Source organism: Rattus norvegicus, chromosome 18 (genome assembly GCF_021556685.1).
Source record: "Rattus norvegicus strain SHRSP/BbbUtx chromosome 18, alternate assembly SHRSP_T2T, whole genome shotgun sequence".
Lineage (NCBI taxonomy): Eukaryota > Metazoa > Chordata > Mammalia > Rodentia > Muridae > Rattus > Rattus norvegicus.
This window is the reverse complement of record NC_141551.1, coordinates 29,667,718-29,688,541: the sequence shown is the minus strand read 5'-3', so window position 1 is coordinate 29,688,541 and position 20,824 is coordinate 29,667,718. Positions and strand designations below refer to the sequence as shown.

Here is a 20,824-nt window from a genome sequence, read left to right as displayed (position 1 = left end):
GAATTGGAATTAAGGCCCCAGGAGAACTACCGCAAACAATTTCTTGAGCAGAAGGCAAAGGTGCGCTACACTTCAGAAACTCCGCGTTTCCCGTTTGCCCAACGCACAGATTATAGGAATAGGGTAGAGTGCCCTCGCTATAGTTGAGAGAAACCCCTGGTCTAGTCTTAGAACAAAGACCAGACTGAAAGCAGCTCCAGACAGAGGGGCTGGAGGAGTGTCGCAGTCGAAGTGCAATGGCTAGAATCACAGCCAGGAGGAATAGCACGGAAATCAAGGCCAAGGCCACCACCAAGTAGAACTGCAGCTCGGCTTGCGGATCAGGGGGCAGTGAGCGGTCACTGAGGTCTGGCAGGGCCTCCTGCAAGCTGTCAGCGAATACTAGAAGCAGCGTGGCGGTGGCTGAGAGGGGCGGCTGCCCACCATCGCGAACACCAACCAACAGGCGCTGCCGCGCAGCGTCCTTTTCGCCCAAGGCACGCGCTGTGCGCACTTCGCCTGTGCGCAGCCCTAGGCTAAAGAGCCCGGGGTCGCTGGCCTGCAGCACGTGGTAAGACAGCCAAGCATTGTGTCCGGAGTCGGCGTCCACCGCCACCACCTTGGTAACCAAATATCCGGGCTCGGCAGCACGAGGCACCATGTCGAAGAGCGCAGAGCCGTCGGGCTCGAGCGCGGGATACAGCACGCGTGGCGCATTGTCGTTTCGGTCGCCCACCAGCACGCGCATGCTCACGTTGGCGCTGAGCGCGGGCGATCCCTGGTCGAGCGCCTGCAGTGTCAGCTGGAAGGAGCGAAGCTGCTCGTGGTCGAAGGCGCGCTGGGCGAACACCACTCCGCTCTGCGCGTTCACGGTCACATAGGACCACAGCGATTTAGGCTCCAGGTCACTAGCTATGATGGAGTAGGAGACATGACCATTAGATCCCAAATCCGGGTCGGAGGCGCTGACTTGAGCGATGGAGGCTCCAGGTGGATTGTTCTCTGCCACATGGACGATGTAGGAAGACTTCTGGAAAGCCGGAGCGTTGTCGTTAACATCAGTGATGTGCAGAGCGATGGTGGTACTGGAAGAGAGGGCTGGCTTGCCTTTGTCCGTGGCGGAGATGGTGACATTATACTGTGGGTTCTGCTCTCGGTCTATGGCTCCATCGGTTACTAACTTGTAGTAGTTGCTAGAAGAAGCCTGGATCTTGAAAGGCAAGTCTTTGCCTATATCACACGTAACTTCTCCGTTTCCTCCGAAATCCCGATCTCTCGTCTTGAAGAGGGCAACCACCACTCCTGGAGGAGAATTCTCCAAGATATGATCAGAAAGGGAGGTGATGGTTATTTCCGGACTGTTGTCGTTTTCATCTAGTACTTCTATGATGACTTTGCACTGTGAAGAGAGACCACCGCCATCCTTCGCTTCCACTTCCATGGTGTACCTCTCTATGTCTTCAAAATCCAACGACTGGTTATTCTTGATCACGCCTGTTTTCTCATCTAGTGAGAACACGTGTCGTGTGCTCTGGGCAGTGCTCCGAAAGTAGTACCGTATCTCAGAGTTGACACCCTCATCCTCATCAGTGGCTGTCACTTGCAACACAGATGATCCTGGGGACAGATTCTCACTAATACTGGTCTTATATTCCTCTTTGCTGAACACTGGAGGGTTGTCATTGATGTCCTTTACAGATATTTCTATCTGAGTGGTAGCACTGCGGGGCGGGTCTCCTCCATCCAAGGCAGTCAGTATCAAGCGATGAGACCTCTGTTCTTCCCTATCTAGGAGCTTCTCCAGAGACAACTCTGGGGTTTTGCCACCATCAGGATTAACTCTAACCATTAATGAGAAGTAAGAGTTGGGGCTTATCTGGTAATCTTTAATTGAATTCAAATTTATGTCGGGGTCAGTGGCAGGCTCAAGGGGTATTCGTGTACCAACCGACACAGATTCTAAGATTTCCAAGCGCATTTCTTTCTTCTCGAATTGAGGAGCGTGATCATTAACATCTTCAATCTCCACAACCACATGAAAAATGTTTAAAGGGTTTTCCAGCACGGCTTCCAACTGTAGCTCACACCTTCTCCTCCCTTTGCATATCTGCTCGCGGTCTATGCGGTCCTTCACCAGTAAGTCCCCCCTCTCGGAATCCACGCTGAAGTGCATCTTCTCAGCGCTAACCCGCAGCTTCCTAGCCGACACTTCCAGGACACTGAGCCCCAGATCCTTAGCGAGGTTCCCCACTACCGAACCGCGGTCCAGCTCCTCAGGGATGGAGTAGCGGACGGGCTGGCCCAGCGCGGGACAGAACAAAGGCAGCAGCAGGGTAAACAGTACCTGCGGGCGGCCGGGGCGCTGCCTCCGCGCGCTGCTCCCTCCCATTTCTGGCTCGGGTTCTGGGTAGATCTTCGGTTCTTCACAGTAGGAGAAAGAGCAGCCTACCGAGATGGAGGTCCGTTTGGCCCCGGACAGCGGGACCCCGGTTTGGTGCCAGGAATCGGTGTCTTAGTCTGTGTGAGTGAGAGTTCCCCTTGGTGTGTATTCGTTTCTGCGCAGGAAATTGCAGCTTAGAGACTGAGGGATCCGGGCAGAGGAGCTTGCTCTGCACTGGCCGACAGCGGCGCCCAGAGGCTATGTGTGGAATTGCAGTCTATCATGTTTGGAAATCCTGCCCCAAAATGTATGTATTGCTTGGGTTATGAAATAGCCTCACATTTTAATCGCACAGTGGGACTACAGTGGATATTTATATATTAAAAATTTTAAATAAAATTATTCATAAATTGGAAACATACCACACCATGGAATATTATGTATTATGTTGTGAATCTTCACATACAGATCAGACCAAATAACTTCAACAACAGTGATAAGGATAAGGAAAATTCTTTGTTTAGTGTATACTGAGCTTTCTGGTTATTGAGGAGAAAATCTAAAACACGCAGAGCCATTTAGCATTTCTTTAAAAAAAACTAGACAGAAATACCAGTACTTTCATTTTTCGGCCTAGTTATATTCTAGAATCTGTTGTCCACACACAGAGTCTAAGAGCAGTCGGGCTGATCACTTGCAATACTCTTCCCGGTCATCAGTGTACTTACCTGTGTTGTGTTTTTAAACTAAAGAACAGTTGGGTGAGGAATCATTTGTCTGCAAGCACGAGAGTAGCCTGGGAGGCACAATGACAGAGACCCTGAATCAAAAAGCCAGCCAAACCAAACCGAACCAAAATATCTTCACTGTGCCTCTGCAAACAACTCTAATAAGAAACACAGGACCTCAAGTAGGAGCAGGGCTAGTTGGGAAGAGTGGGAAGGGGTGGAAGCAGGAGGTGGCAATGTAAGTGTGATTGAAGCTCACTACACACAAGTGTGGAAATGTCATAACTGATACAGTAAAACCATTGAAAAGAGAAGTGATGTTTTGTGATAACTGTTACCTACTTACCACATCATAGATACATACACCATGAGTATATATGCTGTTATTCTTTTCCCCAAATTAACATGCTTTTAAATTGCAATTTGAATATAGATATGGCTCTTCAGAAGAGAAATTTTTAAAAAATTCATGTCATTAAAAAATAAGATCCCTAAAGATTTCTTACTTTTTCCTATCAGCTTAAGTAAGAGAGAATAATTTCTTTTGCTTTTTTCCTAAGGTGCTGCAGATTGAACCAGGAGCCGTGCACAACTCCTCTTCCACGAGGTCCATCGTAGTACTGGAAGAATGCTTGAAGAGATTAAAATGTCTATGTATTATATTATATACCCAGGATATACCTTAATATCAACATCTAGACATTTAAAACTCCATATTAAGGTCACAATTCTCTACATCTATAGAAGCGCCAGCATCATCAATGCATCTATGCAACATACGCTTACAATAGGAAAAAAACTTTTATAGACAAGGTCTCTCTACATAACCCTGGCTGTCTGGGACTCACTTTGTAGACCAGGCTGGCCTTGATCTCAGAGATCTGCCTGCCTCTGCCTCCTTAGTGCTGGGATTAAAGGCGTGCACCACCACATCAGGCCGTAGATAGAAATTTGCAAGTTTCTTCTCTTTCCTTTTCTTTTTCAGACACAGGTTGAACCCGGTCTCACACATGACTCTGTCACTGAGCAATGCTCCCCTCTCCAAGGAGTATTTTCAAGCATTCTCTCTCCTATACGTCATCTGTTACTTGAATGCTGACACTATGTTTAAAATCTAAGTAATATATCTTTTCCCTAATAGCTAGAATTCAGGGAAATCTTTTTAGAACCTCTTCCTGCATGCCCTGAGAATAATTTCTAACTTACACCCCATGTTCAGGTTCATTTCTACTCCCAGAGATTGGAGAATTGAACTGGAGCCAACATTTTGATTATCCATATTAGCGACTTCTCTGGTGCAAGCCTACATTTGAAAGAAGAGTGTTAAACTAGTTTTCATAGCTTGATACTATAGCATCAGGAAACCCAAGCCTTTAACGCTATTATCATAATGGATGCTACCATTTTCACCATTGAAAGAACAAAAGCTTTACTGGGGTTTGGAAATGGTAGCTGAAGTTTGGCTCCTCCTCAAAAAAAGATCTTTAAACCCAAATAGTTTCTACAAACTTAGGGTCTGGGAAAGCAATAGTTCATTGAGATATTTTCCTGTCCTAGAAACAGAAATGTGGAGGTTTTCAGTTGTTTCCCTAAGGAAGGGGAACTTTTTGGTTCACCCCTACAAAAGCATCACTCTAGAAACTATTTTAGGAGCAAGAGCTACGAGTGGCTTTGGGAATAACGATCAATTCATCTCAGGAAAAGAACAGAAGCTGTAGAGATTGTAGAGAACCACTGTAACCAACCAAGGCACTCTATCTGAACAGCCCCCTCCATGCAAGGCAATGAAAACTGAGTGAGAGTCATCTCAGTGCGTCCGACCATGTTGTGGGCGAAGCTTAGACTCAGTGAAAACTTGAATGGTTACAGATATGTAAATATCAACTTACACAAGACTAAGAGCAAATTATCATAATAAAGGAAAAACCCAGAACTCACAGGAACCAAGGGAGTGTCATCAATAGGAAACTTGGACTCAACCGAGCTGCACAGAGGCTCGCTTTTCCCACAGCTCTCCTGGCTGATGAGCGTGTCGGCATAGTTGGGCTGGGGGAAGATCAAGTGGCTCTTCCCAGAGTCAGGTGTGAGGGAAAACTCTTGAGAATAGGTTTGTAGGAAAGTCTGAACCCCATGCACACCCACAATATGTGATGTTGGTACCCCAGTGGATCCACCTATTGCATCCTGCAGCAGGCTCGACGCATGCCAGCGCCGTAGCCTAAGTGCCAGCAGCACCAGTACAAAGAGTAGGAAGACACAGGAGACCACAGCAACTGCTACCACCAGGTAGAGAGTAATATCGGAATCAGGGTCTGCAGGAGTGCTGATACTGCTCAAGTCAGCCAGGATGTCGGGGATGCTGTCTGCCACAGCCACTGTGAGAGTGACCGTAGCAGAAAGAGGGGGCTGGCCATGATCCTGCACAGCTACCACGAGGCTTTGCTTGAGTGCATCTCTCTCTAGCAGGGCGCGAGCTGTGCGGACTTCACCTGAACGGAGCCCCACTGTGAAAAGTCCCGGCTCACTAGCCTTGAGCAGGCGGTAAGATAACCAAGCGTTCTGTCCAGAGTCTTCGTCCACTGCTACCACCTTGGTCACCAGATACCCAGCCTCGGCAGAGCGGGGAGCCAGCTCTACACCAGTGGAGCCATCAGTCGGGAGGGAGGGATAGAGGATCTTGGGAGCATTGTCATTCTGATCCAATAGAAACACAGACAGGGACGCATTACTGCTGAGTGGCGGATGCCCGCTGTCGCTTGCCTTCACCTGCATCTGCAGATTTCGAAACTGCTCATAGTCAAAGGATTGCAGAGCATAGAGCACACCGGTGTCAGAGTTAATGGAGATGTAGGAGGTGAGTGGTGCCCCCTGGATGGTGTTTTCCACCAAAGAGTAAGTAACCTTCGCATTCTCATTTTCATCAGGATCATGGGCGCTAACTGAGAAGATGGAGGTGCCTCTGGGGTTGTTTTCAGGGAGATAGACTGAGTAGGAGGTTTGAGAGAAGGCAGGCGGATTGTCGTTGATGTCCGCCACATACAGGGTGATCTGAACCTCTGTGGACATGGATGGGGTTCCCCTGTCTGTTGCTGTCACTGTGATGTTATACTCAGAAGCCTTTTCTCGGTCAAGAATCTGGGCTGTCATCAACCTATAGTAATCGTCTACTGAGTTTTCTAATTTAAAAGATGGGTTCTCCTGGATGGAACAGACAACTTGCCCATTCTTCCCAGAATCTTGGTCATGAGCGTTGAAAAGGACGATTACTGTCCCTGGGGGCGCATCTTCCCTTACTGGGCTAAACAGAGATGTAATGGTCACTTCCGGCCGGTTGTCATTTACATCTTCTACCGTAACTACCACTTTGGTCCGCCCTTTCAGTCCCCCGCCATCTTCAGCCTGTATTTCCATTTCATACAATGAGCATTCTTCATAGTCCAGAGTTTTCGCTACTGTCATTTCCCCCGTGTTTTCATGAAGATGGAATAACAGCGACTGTTTTTCATTCATTTTCCGGAATTTGTATGTCACCTTCCCATTGGCACCCTCGTCCGGGTCGCTAGCTCTCACTGTGAGCAGCAGGGTGCCCGGGGCCACGTTCTCGAGGACTTTCACGCGGTAAACCGGTTGGTCGAAAGCAGGGGCATTGTCGTTGGTATCCAACACTGTGACCTGGATGAGCGCTGTGCTGGAGCGGCGCGGGTCGCCGCCATCGGAGGCGGTGAGGACCAGGTGGTGAGAGGGCTCTTCCTCTCGGTCCAGGGTGCGCTCCAGCACCAGCTCTGGGTTTATTGTTCCGTCGTCTCCCCTCTGAATGTCCAGAGAGAAGTGCCGGTTGGGGCTGAGCTGGTAACTCTGGAGGGAGTTTATGCCCACATCTGGGTCAACCGCTTCTGGGAGTGGATACCGTGCTCCAGGGGCAGCGATTTCGCTGATTTTTACGACTAAATTTTCGGCTTCAAATTTTGGCGCATTGTCATTGATATCAATCACTTCTACTTCTACCCCATAAAGTTTCACTCTGTCTTCAACTAGGACTTTAAAGCTTAGGACGCAGGGAGCGATCCGAGCACACAGCTCCTCCCGGTCTATCCGGCCTGCGGTGACCAAGCAACCGCTCCGCGGGCTCAGAGAGAAAAACTGGGTCTTACCTTTGGAGATGATGCGGACTCCACGCTCCGCCAGCTCACGGGGTTCCAGTCCCAGGTCCTTAGAGATGTTTCCCACTGTATAGCCCTTTTCTGTCTCTTCTGGCACGGAATAGTGGATCTGCCTGGCCCTGGCCTCCCACAGCATCCCCAGCAGCGCACACAAGAGGACCAGTCTTGTGCAGTGCGGGCGTCTGGCTGGGGCAGCCATTGTTGCTTTCGCTACGGAATTTTCTCAGAATGCTCGCTAACTCCTTAGGCTCTTCTTTTCTTCTTCCAACTGCCAGATGATACTTATTCCTCAGGAGAAAGCAGGAGGGTTCCAAGTTAGAAGGTTGAGTTTTGCTATAGTCCGGGAACCAGTTTGTAGGACCTGCAGAGCTTTGTGTGACAGGAAAATCCGGATGGAGCGGGGAGTTTTTCTTACAGTTGGTGAACAGCGGCGCTCAGAGCCCTAAGTCGTTACTACACCTGAGACATCACATCTCCCTCCTTCGCTCTATCCTGTTTCTCTTCCTTTCTCTAATCCCCTCTCTCCCTCCCATTTTCTCCATTCTTTCTTTCCTTCGTTTCTTTCTTCCTTCACCCTTTCTCTTCCTCTTTGACCTTTTGTCCTTTGGAGAACATGTTTTACAAAAATGGAGGCGCTCAGGCTGGTCTTGAAGGCTGGTATTCAAGCCACCCTCCTGCCTCAGCCACCAGAGCGCTTGGTTTTACTCGTGTGCTCCCCTTCAATAATTGATTATAGATGATTGATAAAGAAACTAGTACTCTCTACTTATTGTGATTTTAGATTTTCTAAGCATTTTCTTGCATTTGTACTTCAAAAGCAGCCACCATTTGTGGATATCTGAGTTGTAAATGAAGTGGAATATTTCTGTATTAACTCTCCAAACAGTTTTGAATTTTGGTTTGTACTCCTCCCCCTCCCCCTCCTCCTCCCCCTCCCCCTCCTCCCCCTCCTCCCCCTCCTCCCCCTCCCCCTCCTCCCCCTCCCCCTCCTCCCCCTCCTCCTCCTCCTCCTTCTTCTCTCTCTCCCTCTCTCTCTCTTTCTCTCCACACACACACACACACACACACACACACACACACACACACACACGTATATATATATATAAAATTTCATTTTATGGTGCTTTGTTTTGAATATATCTTTATAACTTTTAGAAATAACTGGTTTGGAGCTTATAGAACATTCATATTTTCTTTATACTTTATGATATGTGTGTTCATTTCATAATTATATTTAATTCCATTTTTTTCCTGACAGGGCCTCATTATGTAGCTCTGGCTGGCCTTGAACTGCTATATAGACCAGTCTGGCCTCAAATTTACAGAGCTCCTCCTGTCTATGCCTCCAGAGTGCTGGGATTAAAGACATATACCATCAAGCATAACTCATAATTAAACTGATGAGTATATATAGATCGATTATCCACATAAGACATAAGATTTATCCAATAAAGTTCATGGTTTCTTTAAAACTTTGGTGTTATACACATAACGCTACTTGGACAGTATTTATACATTTTCTTACCTTATCTACTAATGTTAAAATCTCAACAAGATTATGTTGGCCTCTCTCTCTCTCTCTCTCTCTCTCTCTCTCTCTCTCTCTCTGTGGTGGTGGTGGTGGTGGTGGTGGTGGTGTGTGTGTGTGTGTGTGTGTGTGTTTCAAGAATGGGCCTCACTGTGTAGCCCTGGCTGTACTGGAACTCAGAGAGGTCCTGCCTGCCTGTCTTTCCAAGTGTTGGGTCAAAGGTGTGCAGTGCAGCCACCATGTCAGACAGATTCAGATATCAAATTCCACAGTCACGTAACTATGTCAACGTTTCCACTAATTCACACGGGGGTTAGCTTTTGACATGAATACATGACCCATGTACAAGTATTGGGAAAATAAAAGTTAATATTCAGAAAAAAAAGCAAGTTTCCATTTCAGTCCTTCAGAGGGTGGGGGAAGATGGAATCTAGAACCTCAGTATTCTAGGCAACCACTGAGCTCCATCGTCAATCCCCACAAAGTTTCAAGGGCAGGGATGTGGCTCAGTAGAAAAGAACTTGCCTAGCATGCATGAGATTATGAGCTCAATTTCCACGACAAGAAGAAAAGAAGCAAGAAATCATGTGATTTTTAAAATACCCACACACTTCTTATTCTTAAGGTCACTTAAACTTAAGTAATCATTTACAGAAAAAAAATAACCACAAAATATAGAGCAAGTGTTTACTACTAAGAGGTAAATGGCAAGTGGTGTTGTGTAGGAAGAAATCTGTGTGTAAAGATGCCGTTTACTGTATTTTACCGTCAGAGGAAACAAAGCAAAGACGTAGTATAAAATGGGAGTTTCCTGTGCACACCTGACCATAGCTTCTGCCTTATGAGGCAATGACTCAGAATTCCCCACTACAACGATGGTTGGAAAACCTTTGTGGCTTCAGATAATATGATGAATCCAGTGGTTTCCCCTCATCCTTTTTTCTTCAAAGATTATATGTGGAGAACCAGAGGGAACGCTGAAGAAATGACTCAGCAGTTAAGAGCACCGACTGGTCTTTCAGAGGACCTGGGTTCAATTCCCAAGCCCTACATGGTGGTTCACATCAACCTATAACTCCAGGCCCAGGGGATCCAACACTCTTCCTTTTCTGGCCTCTTCGGGCACTGGGCATGCAAGTTCAGACATACATTCGAACAAAACACTCATGCACACACAAAAATAAAAGAACCAGAACAAATGAAATGGGAGTGATAGAGTCTTCTCTTCTCTTCTTTCCCCAGCTTCCCCTTCTGTGCTGGGCATTAAACTAAGGGCCTAGAGCATCATGTGATTGAGCTCTACCACTGTGTCCCAGTCTTTCCTTGTCTTCAGGATTTCATAGTCCTGAAAGCTGATTGGACTTAGTGGAGTCTGAAGAACTCAGCGAGTCTTCTTCATTCCACAAATACACAAAGTAGTTTACATTCATTTTAGTCATGAATCTGTTCGGTAAGTATAAGAACCACGGGGAATAAACGCAAGAAAGGAATCCGTCAGTAAAATCAATGAAGAGACCAAGGAGTAGCTTCATGCAGGCTTTCTCTGTGTGGCCCTGGCTGTCCTGGAACTTGTTCTATACCATGCTGGCTTCCAACTCAGAGGCCTGGCTCTGTCTCCTGAGTGCTGGAATTATGGGCATGAGCCACTATCGCTCAGTGATAAATTTAATGCCAGACCTGAAATCCAGCATCCAGGAGGCTGAGACAGGAGCATCTCCAATCTCATAGTATAACTTCCAGGCCAGCCTGGGATACCCTGTGAGTCATGTATCAAGGCCACCCTATATACTACACACAGGAAGACTATCTCAAGAAAGTGAGAATCAACAGGTAAATTTCAGTCACTTTGAAATAATTGTGCACTTGTTTTGCTGTGAGGCTAACAGCACACCCACTACACTGTGACTCTGTAACCTTTAATTTCTTTCCTGGAATTTATTTTATATCATAATTCGCCCAAACTATACTGACGAAAGGAAACAGAACTTTCACATTAACTTATCAAAGAGGACTCACAAGTCCTGAAAATGTGTTGTATTGCTATGTAAACATAGACGCTTGCGTAGTTCAGGAAGAGAGAAAGAAGAAAAGGTTCAAATGGAACTCACCGGAGGCTCCGGGTGGGAAGTCGGCTCACTGGAATCACAAAGTGGAAACAAGGCCCCGGATGACTCAGGGCAAAGAAGGCCTTGTCCTGAACTCAATGGCTCACTACATTTTAGGAAATTACACTCGGTCTTTCCGGCATGTGCACCATACAGATTATAGGAATACGGCAAAGTACCCTCACTATAATTGGGGAAAACCACCGGTTTAGATTCAGAACAAAATCCAGGCTGAAAGCAATTCCAGGCAGAGGGGCTGGAGGAGTGTCGCAGTCGAAGTGCAATGGCTAGAATCACAGCCAGGAGGAAAAGCACAGAAATCAAGGCCAAGGCCACCACCAAGTAGAACTGCAGCTCGGCTTGCGGATCAGGGGGCAATGAGCGGTCACTGAGGTCTGGCAGGGCCTCCTGCAAGCTGTCAGCGAATACTAGAAGCAGCGTGGCGGTGGCTGAGAGGGGCGGCTGCCCACCATCGCGAACACCAACCAACAGGCGCTGCCGCGCAGCGTCCTTTTCGCCCAAGGCACGCGCTGTGCGCACTTCGCCTGTGCGCAGCCCTAGGCTAAAGAGCCCGGGGTCGCTGGCCTGCAGCACATGGTAGGACAGCCAAGCATTGTGTCCTGAGTCAGCGTCCACAGCCACCACCTTGGTGACCAGGTATCCAGGCTCGGCGGCGCGCGGAACCATGTCGAAGAGCGCAGAGCCGTCGGGCTCGAGAGCCGGATACAGCAGGCGTGGCGCGTTGTCGTTGCGGTCGCCCACCAGCACGCGCATGCTCACGTTGGCGCTGAGCGCGGGCGATCCCTGGTCGCGCGCCTGCAGGGTCAGCTGGAAGGAGCGGAGCTGCTCGTGGTCGAAAGCGCGCTGGGCGAACACCACTCCGCTCTGCGCGTTCACGGTCACATAGGACCACAGCGATTTAGGCTCCAGGTCACTGGCTATGATGGAGTAGGAGACATGACCATTGGATCCCAAATCTGGGTCGGAGGCACTGACTTGAGCGATGGAGGCTCCAGGAGGGTTGTTCTCGGCTATGTACACCAAGTAGGAGGCCTGGTGGAAGAGCGGAGCGTTGTCATTGACGTCACCAACGTGTAGGGTGACTTTTGTGCTGGAGGAAAGGGGTGGCTTGCCCCCGTCAGTGGCCATAATGGTGACATTGTATTCTGGAGTCAGTTCTCGGTCTAAGGTTCTATCTGTCACCAACTTATACGAGTTTTTGGAAGAAGAGATAATTTTAAAGGGCGCCTCACTGTCTAGTCGACAATTAACCTCCCCGTTTTCCCCAGAATCTCTGTCATGTATTTTGATCAAAGATATCAGTGTTCCCGGAGGTGCGTTTTCTGGAATCGTTTCTAACAGAGAATGGACTGTAATTTCTGGCTTGTTGTCATTTTCATCTTGAATGTTAATTTCAACTGTACATTGGGCAACCAGGCCTCCGCCATCCCGCGCTTCCACTACTATAGAATATTCTTTGGTTTCTTCGAAATCCAGTGTTCTCTGTGTTGTAATTTCTCCACTATTCGAATTTAGGCCAAACACTTGCCCAGCTCTGTGGAAGGAATACGTAATCTCCGAATTCACGCCCTCATCCTTGTCTGTAGCTGTCACACGTGCTACGGTTGTGCCTGGGGGCACGTTCTCCGGAAGGCGGACTCTGTATACTTCCTGGTCGAACACAGGGGGATTATCGTTGGCATCAGTGACTTGGATCCGAAGCTCGGTGGTGCTACTTAGGGGAGGATCCCCGCCGTCTAAGGCTGTCAGGACTAATCGGTAGTAACTCTGTTGCTCGCGGTCTAAAGTTTTCTCCAATACTAATTCCGGGTATTTACGACCGTCTTGTTTTTCTTTATTCACCAGCGAGAAACTAGGGCTAAGAGAGAGCTTATAATTCTGTAGGGAATTTAAGGCAATATCTGCATCTTCTGCTACTTCTAAAATGAACCGAGTACCCGGTTGAGCAGACTCACTTATTTGCAATTCAAAAGATGTGTGCGCGAATTTTGGTGTGTGGTCATTAATGTCCTCCAGCTCCACGCTCACGTGATAAAAGTTCAATGGATTTTCAGCAACAGCCTCAAATTCCAGAGAACACACCAGCTTCTTCCCGCAAATCTGCTCCCTGTCCAGCCTGCTGCTCACTAGCAACTCCCCGCTCTCTGAGCTCACAGTGAAGTAAGGCTTCTCAGAACTGATGCGTAGCTTTCGCGTCGGTAACTCCTGGACACCGAAGCCCAGGTCCTTGGCGAGGTTTCCCACTACCGAGCCGGTGGGCATTTCCTCGGGGATCTTGTAACGGATCTGCTCAGAGAGCGCGGGGCAGAACAAAGGCAGCAGGAAGGGAAGGAGCATTGGCCGCCTGTGTCCCCGGCGTCTCTCAGCAGCTCCCTCCCGCATCTTTTTTGCTCCCCTTTGCTTGCTCACCAGCCTGGAGACGCCGGGTTATGAAGAAGTTCCGTGGTGCGGATATTCCGGGCTCCAAACGGACTTTGGTACCAGTTCTAGTCCATGAAAGGATTCTTCTTTTGCTCGGAAAGAAGCGGTGCAAAGAAGGCTGAGAAAGGAAGCCTTGGAAAGCGCTCTGCGGCTGCGCAAGAAGTGGAGCTTCAGTCTCTTCAGTCAGGCCAACAGCGGCGCCCAGAGACCGCACTACGAAACTGCAGCCTCTGCTGTTTGGTACCTTCCTCTCCACACCCTCAATAATATAATTGTGCATAACTACAAAGTCTTATTTTAATATTCACATATCTTGCAACAAAATTTCAATACCTCTTTTATATGCCTTTTTTATTCTTTCAAGATGCTTGAAGCGTCGCTTTGACTTTTTTATATAAAACTACATTATAATGGTCCATTCTTTGGTTACCGTACGTGCCCTGCACTTTTTCTTAAAGCAAAGTGTTAGTTACCCTTTTGAATGAGAATTTAACAACTAACGTGCCATTAGTCTTGCCTCGGTGTCTACTAGATTATGAATTTCACAAATCATTTCTTTGTTGGTTATGGTATGTTGAAACTACTGTTACTCTTTTATTTATTGCAATAATTTGTCTACATTACTAGGTAATCAATGTTGTTTCACAGTGTTTGGAATCATCAGTTCCGTTGCAAATGATTTGTTTGTGTTTGGGCAGATTGTCCCATTCCTCAGACACCCTTTCTTCCTGGTAATGTTAGCATTGTGATTAGAAAAACAAAGAGAATATTTTTTTTTTCCTTCGGAGCTGAGGACCGAACCCAGGGCCTTGTGCTTACTAGGCAAGCGCTCTACCACTGAGCTAAATCCCCAACCCCCCAAAGAGAATCTTTATTGCTTCTTTAGGAGATACTCATTTGAGAAGACTGGCTCAGTGACGTAGCACAGATACAAGGCAACCTGCTAAATGGCTTTTTTCTCATTTCCATATTGTATAGTTTCTATTCTACTCTTTATACTACATCAATTCATTCTGAAAAGTTTCTGGGGAAATGATTCTCCATGTCCAACACAAATAGACTACATTGTTTCTTTACCCGTGGGCTACACTGTTATAATGCAATGTCTTTGGAATTGGGGAAATTGATCTCATGGTAAGCCCATTACACAAAGTTACTGAACACAGTGACATTTGGTCCAACCCTATACTCCATTAATTAGTTTTTGAAGTGCTGGAAATCAAACCAGGACCCCACACATACTAAGCAAGAGAAAATTTTCCTTACACGAATACCAAAATGCCAAAGTACTGACGATGTAGTTGTCTTTTCAAATTATTGTGCTTCAAGAGGCTACAGAAAGTATGAAGTTGATTTCTACTCCCATGTATATGCAACGTAGAATGGAATACTGCATTACTTGAGAAACAATCTTCTCCACAATCACAAAATATTTATCATATCTTCCATTTTTGACTGGTGATAAATTAGGAATTAGACTTATGGTACAAGGAATACTGATAATACCTATACTTTACTATAAATAATTTTTGTGGAATTGGTTAACTTATTTGGAATTTGTTTATCATTCATGAGTTCTCACCATTTCGGATGTATGTACAGCCTAAAATGATCGTGGTTAGTCTACTGAAATGGATTCTTCACTCTTTTACGAGTTTGTTTAAGATTATATTTTTCTGTTTTTCTTTTGGGGGGAGACTAATTTCGAACTGTTGCTTTAGATGCAATATTTCCATTGGTATAGACCTTGAGAAGGCTGGCCATTCACACACACACACACACACACACACCCACACACCCACACACACACACACCACACTCAACATTCATACACCAGTTTCACTTTCCACCAAGATTGCATTTTAAAATGTGCTTGTGGCTTGAAGTGTAGTCAGCAGGTATAGTAAGCAGGAGCGATACAGAAGTAGACTTCAAAAGATGTTTTAAGTCAAGAAGTCTTGCAGTGCCTACTTTTTGGCTAATATAATTGCCTCACATATTTGGTGATTTCTAAGGTGATAACTAAGAATTTGGAAATCCCAACTGCTTTTCTAAAGTCCTAACTTAGAATACACATGTGTGCAAGTAGAAAACATACTGTGTGTGGTAGGTGATCGGGGAGTGATAAAAACAATCGTATGTTTTAAAAGTTGAACAATGTCTCATCTAAGCTTTGCAAATAAAGTCTTTTCGGTGTTTTGAGATGGAGTCTCACACAGCCCAGTGTATGTGTTACTGGGGATCAAACTCAGGATTTGTGCAAACTAGGCAAGCTCTCTAATAACTAACCTACAATTCCAGGCCTTGTCCAACCATTTGGAAAATGAACTAAGTGACAGCCTACGACTTTTAAGTGTTCAGTTTTTGCATTACTGTCACTTAAATATATGAAAGAGTTCGGCATGTCTCAAAATCCCCCAGAGAAGTCATAGAACAAAACTTACCGGGGCGCAAGCATCTTCATCCTTACTCTCATGAAAATCTATGGATGTTAATAAGGAATCATTTTTCTCACAGCCTTCTTGGTTAATGAGCATGTCTGCATAGTTGGGCTGAGGAAAGATAATGTGGCTTGTCTGGGAGCCTGAAGTGAGCGAGACTTCATGAGAATAGGTTTGTAGAAAAGCCTGTACCCCGTCGATGCCCACAAAATGTGATGGAGGTGCAGGAGCCAATCCACCTTTGGAGCCCTGGAGCTGGCGAGACTTCTGCCAGCGCTGAAGCCTGAGAGCTAGGAGGACAATGACAAAGACAAGGAAGACACAGGAGACCACAGCCACTGCCACCACCAGGTGGAGCGTGATATCAGAATCCTCTGGTACCCCAGGGGTCCTAATGCTGCTCAAGTCAGCCAACACCTCAGGGATGCTGTTAGCCACTGCCACAGTGAGAGTTACAGTGGCCGAGAGAGGGGGTTGGCCATGGTCCTGCACGGCCATCACCAGATTCTGTTTGAGAGCATCTCTGTCCAGCAGGGCCCTCGCTGTACGCACCTCACCCGTGTGAAGTCCTACAGAGAAGAGCCCAGGTTCGCTGGCCTTCAGCAGACGGTAGGACAGCCAAGCATTCTGTCCTGAGTCTTTGTCCACTGCCACCACTTTGGTCACTAGGTATCCAGGCTCTGCAGAGCGGGGTGCTAGTTCCACACCAGTGGAGCCATCTGTGGGGAAGCTAGGATATAGAATCTCAGGTGCGTTGTCGTTCTGGTCCAACACAAACAAGCTCAATGACACATTGCTGCTGAGAGGTGGGCTTCCACTGTCAGTGGCAACAACCAGTAGCTGCAAGTCTTGTATCTTCTCGAAGTCAAAAGAGTGCAGTGCATACAGGACACCAGTATCTGAGTTGATGGAGATATAAGAGGACAAAGGCACTCCCTGTATGGTGTCCTCAGACACAGAGTAAGTGACCTGTGCATTTTCCTGACTGTCAGGGTCATGTGCAGTCAGTGAGAAGATGGAGGCGCCCCTCAGGTTGTTCTCTGGAATATAGGCTGTGTAGGAGGTGTGAGGAAAACGAGGAGGGTTGTCATTAGTGTCTGCCACAATCAGGGCAATGTAAGTTTCAGTGGACAGAGGTGGGGCTCCTAGATCTGAGGCTATCACTGTGATATTGTAGATGGAGACTTTTTCTCGGTCCAAATATTTCCATGTCACCAATCTATAATAATTATCTATTGACTTTTCTAATTTAAAAGGTAAGTTATCATGCGTGTAACAGACAACTTGGCCGTTCTTTCCAGAGTCTCGGTCATGCACATTCAAGAAGGCAATTACTGTCCCGGGAAGAGAATTTTCCAAAACCGGGTTAAACAAGGATGTAATGGTCACTTCTGGCCGATTGTCATTTACATCTTCTACCATAATTACCACTTTGCTCCTCCCCAGAAGCGCCCCCACATCTTCAGCCTGTATTTCCATTTCATACAATGAGCATTCTTCATAGTCCAGATTCTTTGCTACTGTCATTTCCCCCGTGTTTTCATGAAGATGGAATAATAGCGATTGTTTGTCATTGATTTTTTGGAATTTATATGTCACTTTTCCGTTGGCACCCTCATCCGGGTCGCTAGCTCTCACTGTGAGCAGCAGGGTGCCCGGGGCCACGTTCTCGAGGACTTTCACGCGGTAAACCGGTTGGTCGAAAGCAGGGGCATTGTCGTTGGTATCCAACACTGTGACCTGGATGAGCGCTGTGCTGGAGCGGCGCGGGTCGCCGCCATCGGAGGCGGTGAGGACCAGGTGGTGAGAGGGCTCTTCCTCTCGGTCCAGGGTGCGCTCCAGCACCAGCTCTGGGTTTATTGTTCCGTCGTCTCCCCTCTGAATGTCCAGAGAGAAGTGCCGGTTGGGGCTGAGCTGGTAACTCTGGAGGGAGTTTATGCCCACATCTGGGTCAACAGCTTTTGGAAGTGGATACCGTGCTCCAGGGGCAGCGATTTCGTTAATTTTCACCTCCAGATCCCCAACATGGAACTTCGGATTATTATCGTTAATATCAGTTATTTCGATTTCTACTCCAAAGAGTTTCCCTTTCTCCTCAACTAGGATGTTAATATTTACAAGACAGGGAATACTCTGGGCGCACAGCTCCTCCCGGTCTATCCTGCTCGCGGTGACCAAGCTGCCGCCCCGCGGATTCAGGGAGAAAAGCTGCGACCTACCTCTAGAGACGATGCGGACCCCTCGCTCCGCCAGCTCGCGGGGCTCCAGCCCCAGGTCCTTGGAGATGTTTCCTACAACAGTGCCTTTATCTGTCTCTTCTGGCACCGAGTAGCGAATCTGACCTACCCCGATCTTGCACAGCGTCCCCATCAGCGTACAGAACAGCACCAGCCGGCCATGACGGTGTTGATTCTGGGAAGCAGCCATTGTTTATTGTCAAAAGAATCCTCTCAGTCTTCACCGGGCTCAGGTGCCTGGATTACCTTGGCTTGTGATGATGGAAATGATAATCTTACGGAAAGCTGGAGAGCCATACACGGAGGGACAGAATTTCTCCGCAGTTCCGCCGTTGGACTCCGGAACCTGCCAGTCCGATTTCATCAGCGCTGAGAATTCGATGGTTTTCCGGGTGCATCTCTCTCTCTCTTAGCAGGTGAACAGCGGCGCTTAGAGTCCTAAATTGTTACTGCACGTAGACAGTTACTTAAGCTTTGCAAGTGAATTGTTTTCATTCCTTTAAATTAAAATTTGTTCCTAAATACATATTTTAGAAGAAAGTGCAAATGTGTGTTGGATAAAGTGTGGTTATATTAACTATCAGGTCCGTGGGCTAGCATTGCTTCGAATGACAGGTCCACATTCACGCCTCTAAAAGCAAACAGGGCAGTTTTACCTCCCATTGTTTCCTAGCTTTGTGTGACTGGTTTCAACATACACCACTAAATTAAGAATTCTAGTTGTTACTGGAAGTTAATTCATTCTCAGAGTAAACAAGATCCACTGGAGATGATCGTTTGGAGAATTGCTCTTCTGGTTTAAACTGATCAGCATAGTAGCTTTCCACAGAGGTGTTGCTTTTATGCTTTCTTATTAGATGTTATTTTAATTACACACCAGTAAATTTTCAGATTAACGTTGCAAAATTTGAGCAGGATGAATACTTTTACAATTCATTTTTAAAAATCAGATTCTACTGACTTGTTTTATTTTAAATCTATTCCTAGTTGAAAAATACTTGGAAGGGGCAGCTAAAGACACAATTAAAAGCAAAAAGCATATATATGGAGAGAGAGAGAGAGAGAGAGAGAGAGAGAGAGAGAGAGAGAGAGAGAGAGAGAGAGAATGAATATGAATGTTGGTCTGCTAGGTAGATCAGGCGCTGGGATTAAAAGTGTGCATTATCAAGTTTGGCAATAGTTGCACTTTAAATAAGATGAGTGTTTAAGGGAGAAGCACACACACAACACACACCACACACACACACACACACACACAAATACACACACACGCACACATTAGGTTAGCCCTACCACTACCACTTTCATCCAAATAACAACAAAAAGCGAGGAACATATATAATTATTATAAAAAAGACAAAGATTAAGGCCACCATGAAAATGCTATCAACTGTTTGAAGTAGTAACTGAAGCAGGTGCTACAGATTGCCCAGAGAGAGTGACACAATGTAGTATGACCTTTCGTATGTATTAATAATTGATATTTGCACAGCAGATTGGCAAGTTTGTCTAAACATTGAAAACTTCAAGACTATTTCTACTCATAGGTAATCTAATTTGTAGAAGACCTCTAGGTATCTTAATTTAGGAGCACAAAGGAAAGATGGATGCTAGTGTCCATCCAGATGGCTCAGCAGACAGGGACCTTGCTTTTTAAGCCTTGAGACATGAGTTATATCCTTGGAAGGCATATTAAAGGTGAAAGAAAAAAAAAACCCAAACATTCAAAGTGCAGGCCACACTCAGACGCACAGATCTGCCTACCTTTGGCTCCCGGGCACTAAGATTAAAGGTATGAGCCACCACTGGTCAGCTACCACTACCAATTTTAAAAATTATATTCTGGAGTGTGTCAGGAAGGAACAGAGGAAAGGCATTGTCCATCTCTTCAATGGTGGAGCCTATTGGATGAACTTCAGAACAGATAAAGTCTCAAAAACCTATGCTTCAAGGGACAACAATCTGCTGTTGACCTTCTGGGCTTTTGGTTGTTGGTTTAGAAAGGGTCTCATATAGCCTGGGCTGACCTTGCCTCTGTCTCTCAAATGCTGGCATTAAACACATGTATTATCAAGCCTTTTGGTCTCTGATGAATACTGAACCTTCTTTTAAGTAACTGATTACACAAAGTGTATTGTATAAAAGTTACAAGGGGTCATGGACATAGAGCTGAGTTTAAGAGATCTTATTCTGGGGCTGGGGATTTAGCTCAGTGGTAGAGCGCTTACCTAGGAAGCGCAAGGCCCTGGGTTCGGTCCCCAGCTCCGAAAAAAAAGAACCAAAAAAAAAAAAAAAAAAGAGATCTTATTCTGGTAGTCTTTGGGGGGAAAGGGAAATTATCATAAAAACTCAAAACATTTTAGAAGCTATAACAGCTAAATCAGTAGAAAATATCATTTTTAGTGTGTTGTTGACTTTAATGATTATTTCAATGACTTTTTGCTTTTGTTTTTACAGACAGGGTTTCTCTGTGTAGCCCTGGTTGCCATCTTGGAACTCTTTCTGTAGACAAGACTGGCCTCAAAGTCCACTTGCTTCTGCTTCCCAAGTGCTGGACTTAAAGATGTAAGTCATTTCACCCCACACCCAACTCAATGACCGCGTTAATATTTATATTACGTTCAAGTTACAACAAGCATTCATCTTATTAAGCATCAGGGAGAAAATTCAGGACGAAATGTCATTAAATTTTAAGGAGAGCCAACACTGCACCTTTCCACACTGGAGGATAAGGGTACTAGCAGAGAGCCTGAGGTTGGCGTGTTACACCTGTAAGGCATGCACGTGCCCTTACTTTATCTATTCTTTGAAGAATCATATGGTC

General features: G+C 46.3%; 9 protein-coding genes and 1 long non-coding RNA gene across 10 annotated transcripts in view; 1 reads left to right on the top strand and 9 right to left on the bottom strand.

Moving 5' to 3' along the window:
* Pcdhga9 (protocadherin gamma subfamily A, 9) overlaps positions 1 to 7,630 on the bottom strand; it is a 103,269-nt gene extending 95,639 nt beyond the window's left edge. The window contains 1 exon segment of the mRNA NM_001037158.1: positions 5,026 to 7,630. Within this exon segment, the coding sequence (NP_001032235.1) occupies positions 5,026 to 7,446 (2,421 nt within the window). The 5' untranslated portion in view covers positions 7,447 to 7,630.
* The window catches only part of Pcdhga8 (protocadherin gamma subfamily A, 8), a 113,967-nt gene extending 95,639 nt beyond the window's left edge, over positions 1 to 18,328 (bottom strand). The window contains 1 exon segment of the mRNA NM_001037156.1: positions 15,767 to 18,328. Within this exon segment, the coding sequence (NP_001032233.1) occupies positions 15,767 to 18,190 (2,424 nt within the window). The 5' untranslated portion in view covers positions 18,191 to 18,328.
* Pcdhga1 (protocadherin gamma subfamily A, 1) overlaps positions 1 to 20,824 on the bottom strand; it is a 180,417-nt gene that overhangs the window by 95,639 nt on the left and 63,954 nt on the right. The gene's annotated exons all lie outside the window — the stretch shown is intronic.
* The window catches only part of Pcdhga2 (protocadherin gamma subfamily A, 2), a 173,867-nt gene that overhangs the window by 95,639 nt on the left and 57,404 nt on the right, over positions 1 to 20,824 (bottom strand). The gene's annotated exons all lie outside the window — the stretch shown is intronic.
* The window catches only part of Pcdhga3 (protocadherin gamma subfamily A, 3), a 168,673-nt gene that overhangs the window by 95,639 nt on the left and 52,210 nt on the right, over positions 1 to 20,824 (bottom strand). The window lies entirely within an intron of this gene.
* The window catches only part of Pcdhga4 (protocadherin gamma subfamily A, 4), a 157,625-nt gene that overhangs the window by 95,639 nt on the left and 41,162 nt on the right, over positions 1 to 20,824 (bottom strand). The gene's annotated exons all lie outside the window — the stretch shown is intronic.
* The window catches only part of Pcdhgb2 (protocadherin gamma subfamily B, 2), a 152,644-nt gene that overhangs the window by 95,639 nt on the left and 36,181 nt on the right, over positions 1 to 20,824 (bottom strand). The window lies entirely within an intron of this gene.
* Pcdhga5 (protocadherin gamma subfamily A, 5) overlaps positions 1 to 20,824 on the bottom strand; it is a 148,112-nt gene that overhangs the window by 95,639 nt on the left and 31,649 nt on the right. The gene's annotated exons all lie outside the window — the stretch shown is intronic.
* Pcdhga7 (protocadherin gamma subfamily A, 7) overlaps positions 1 to 20,824 on the bottom strand; it is a 124,834-nt gene that overhangs the window by 95,639 nt on the left and 8,371 nt on the right.
* Positions 17,445 to 20,824, top strand: part of LOC103694196 (uncharacterized) — a 26,350-nt gene continuing 22,970 nt past the window's right edge. The window contains exons 1-2 of the long non-coding RNA XR_015642897.1: positions 17,445 to 18,416; positions 20,458 to 20,565. This is a non-coding gene — a long non-coding RNA (uncharacterized LOC103694196). The remainder of the gene's footprint in view (positions 18,417 to 20,457; positions 20,566 to 20,824) is intronic.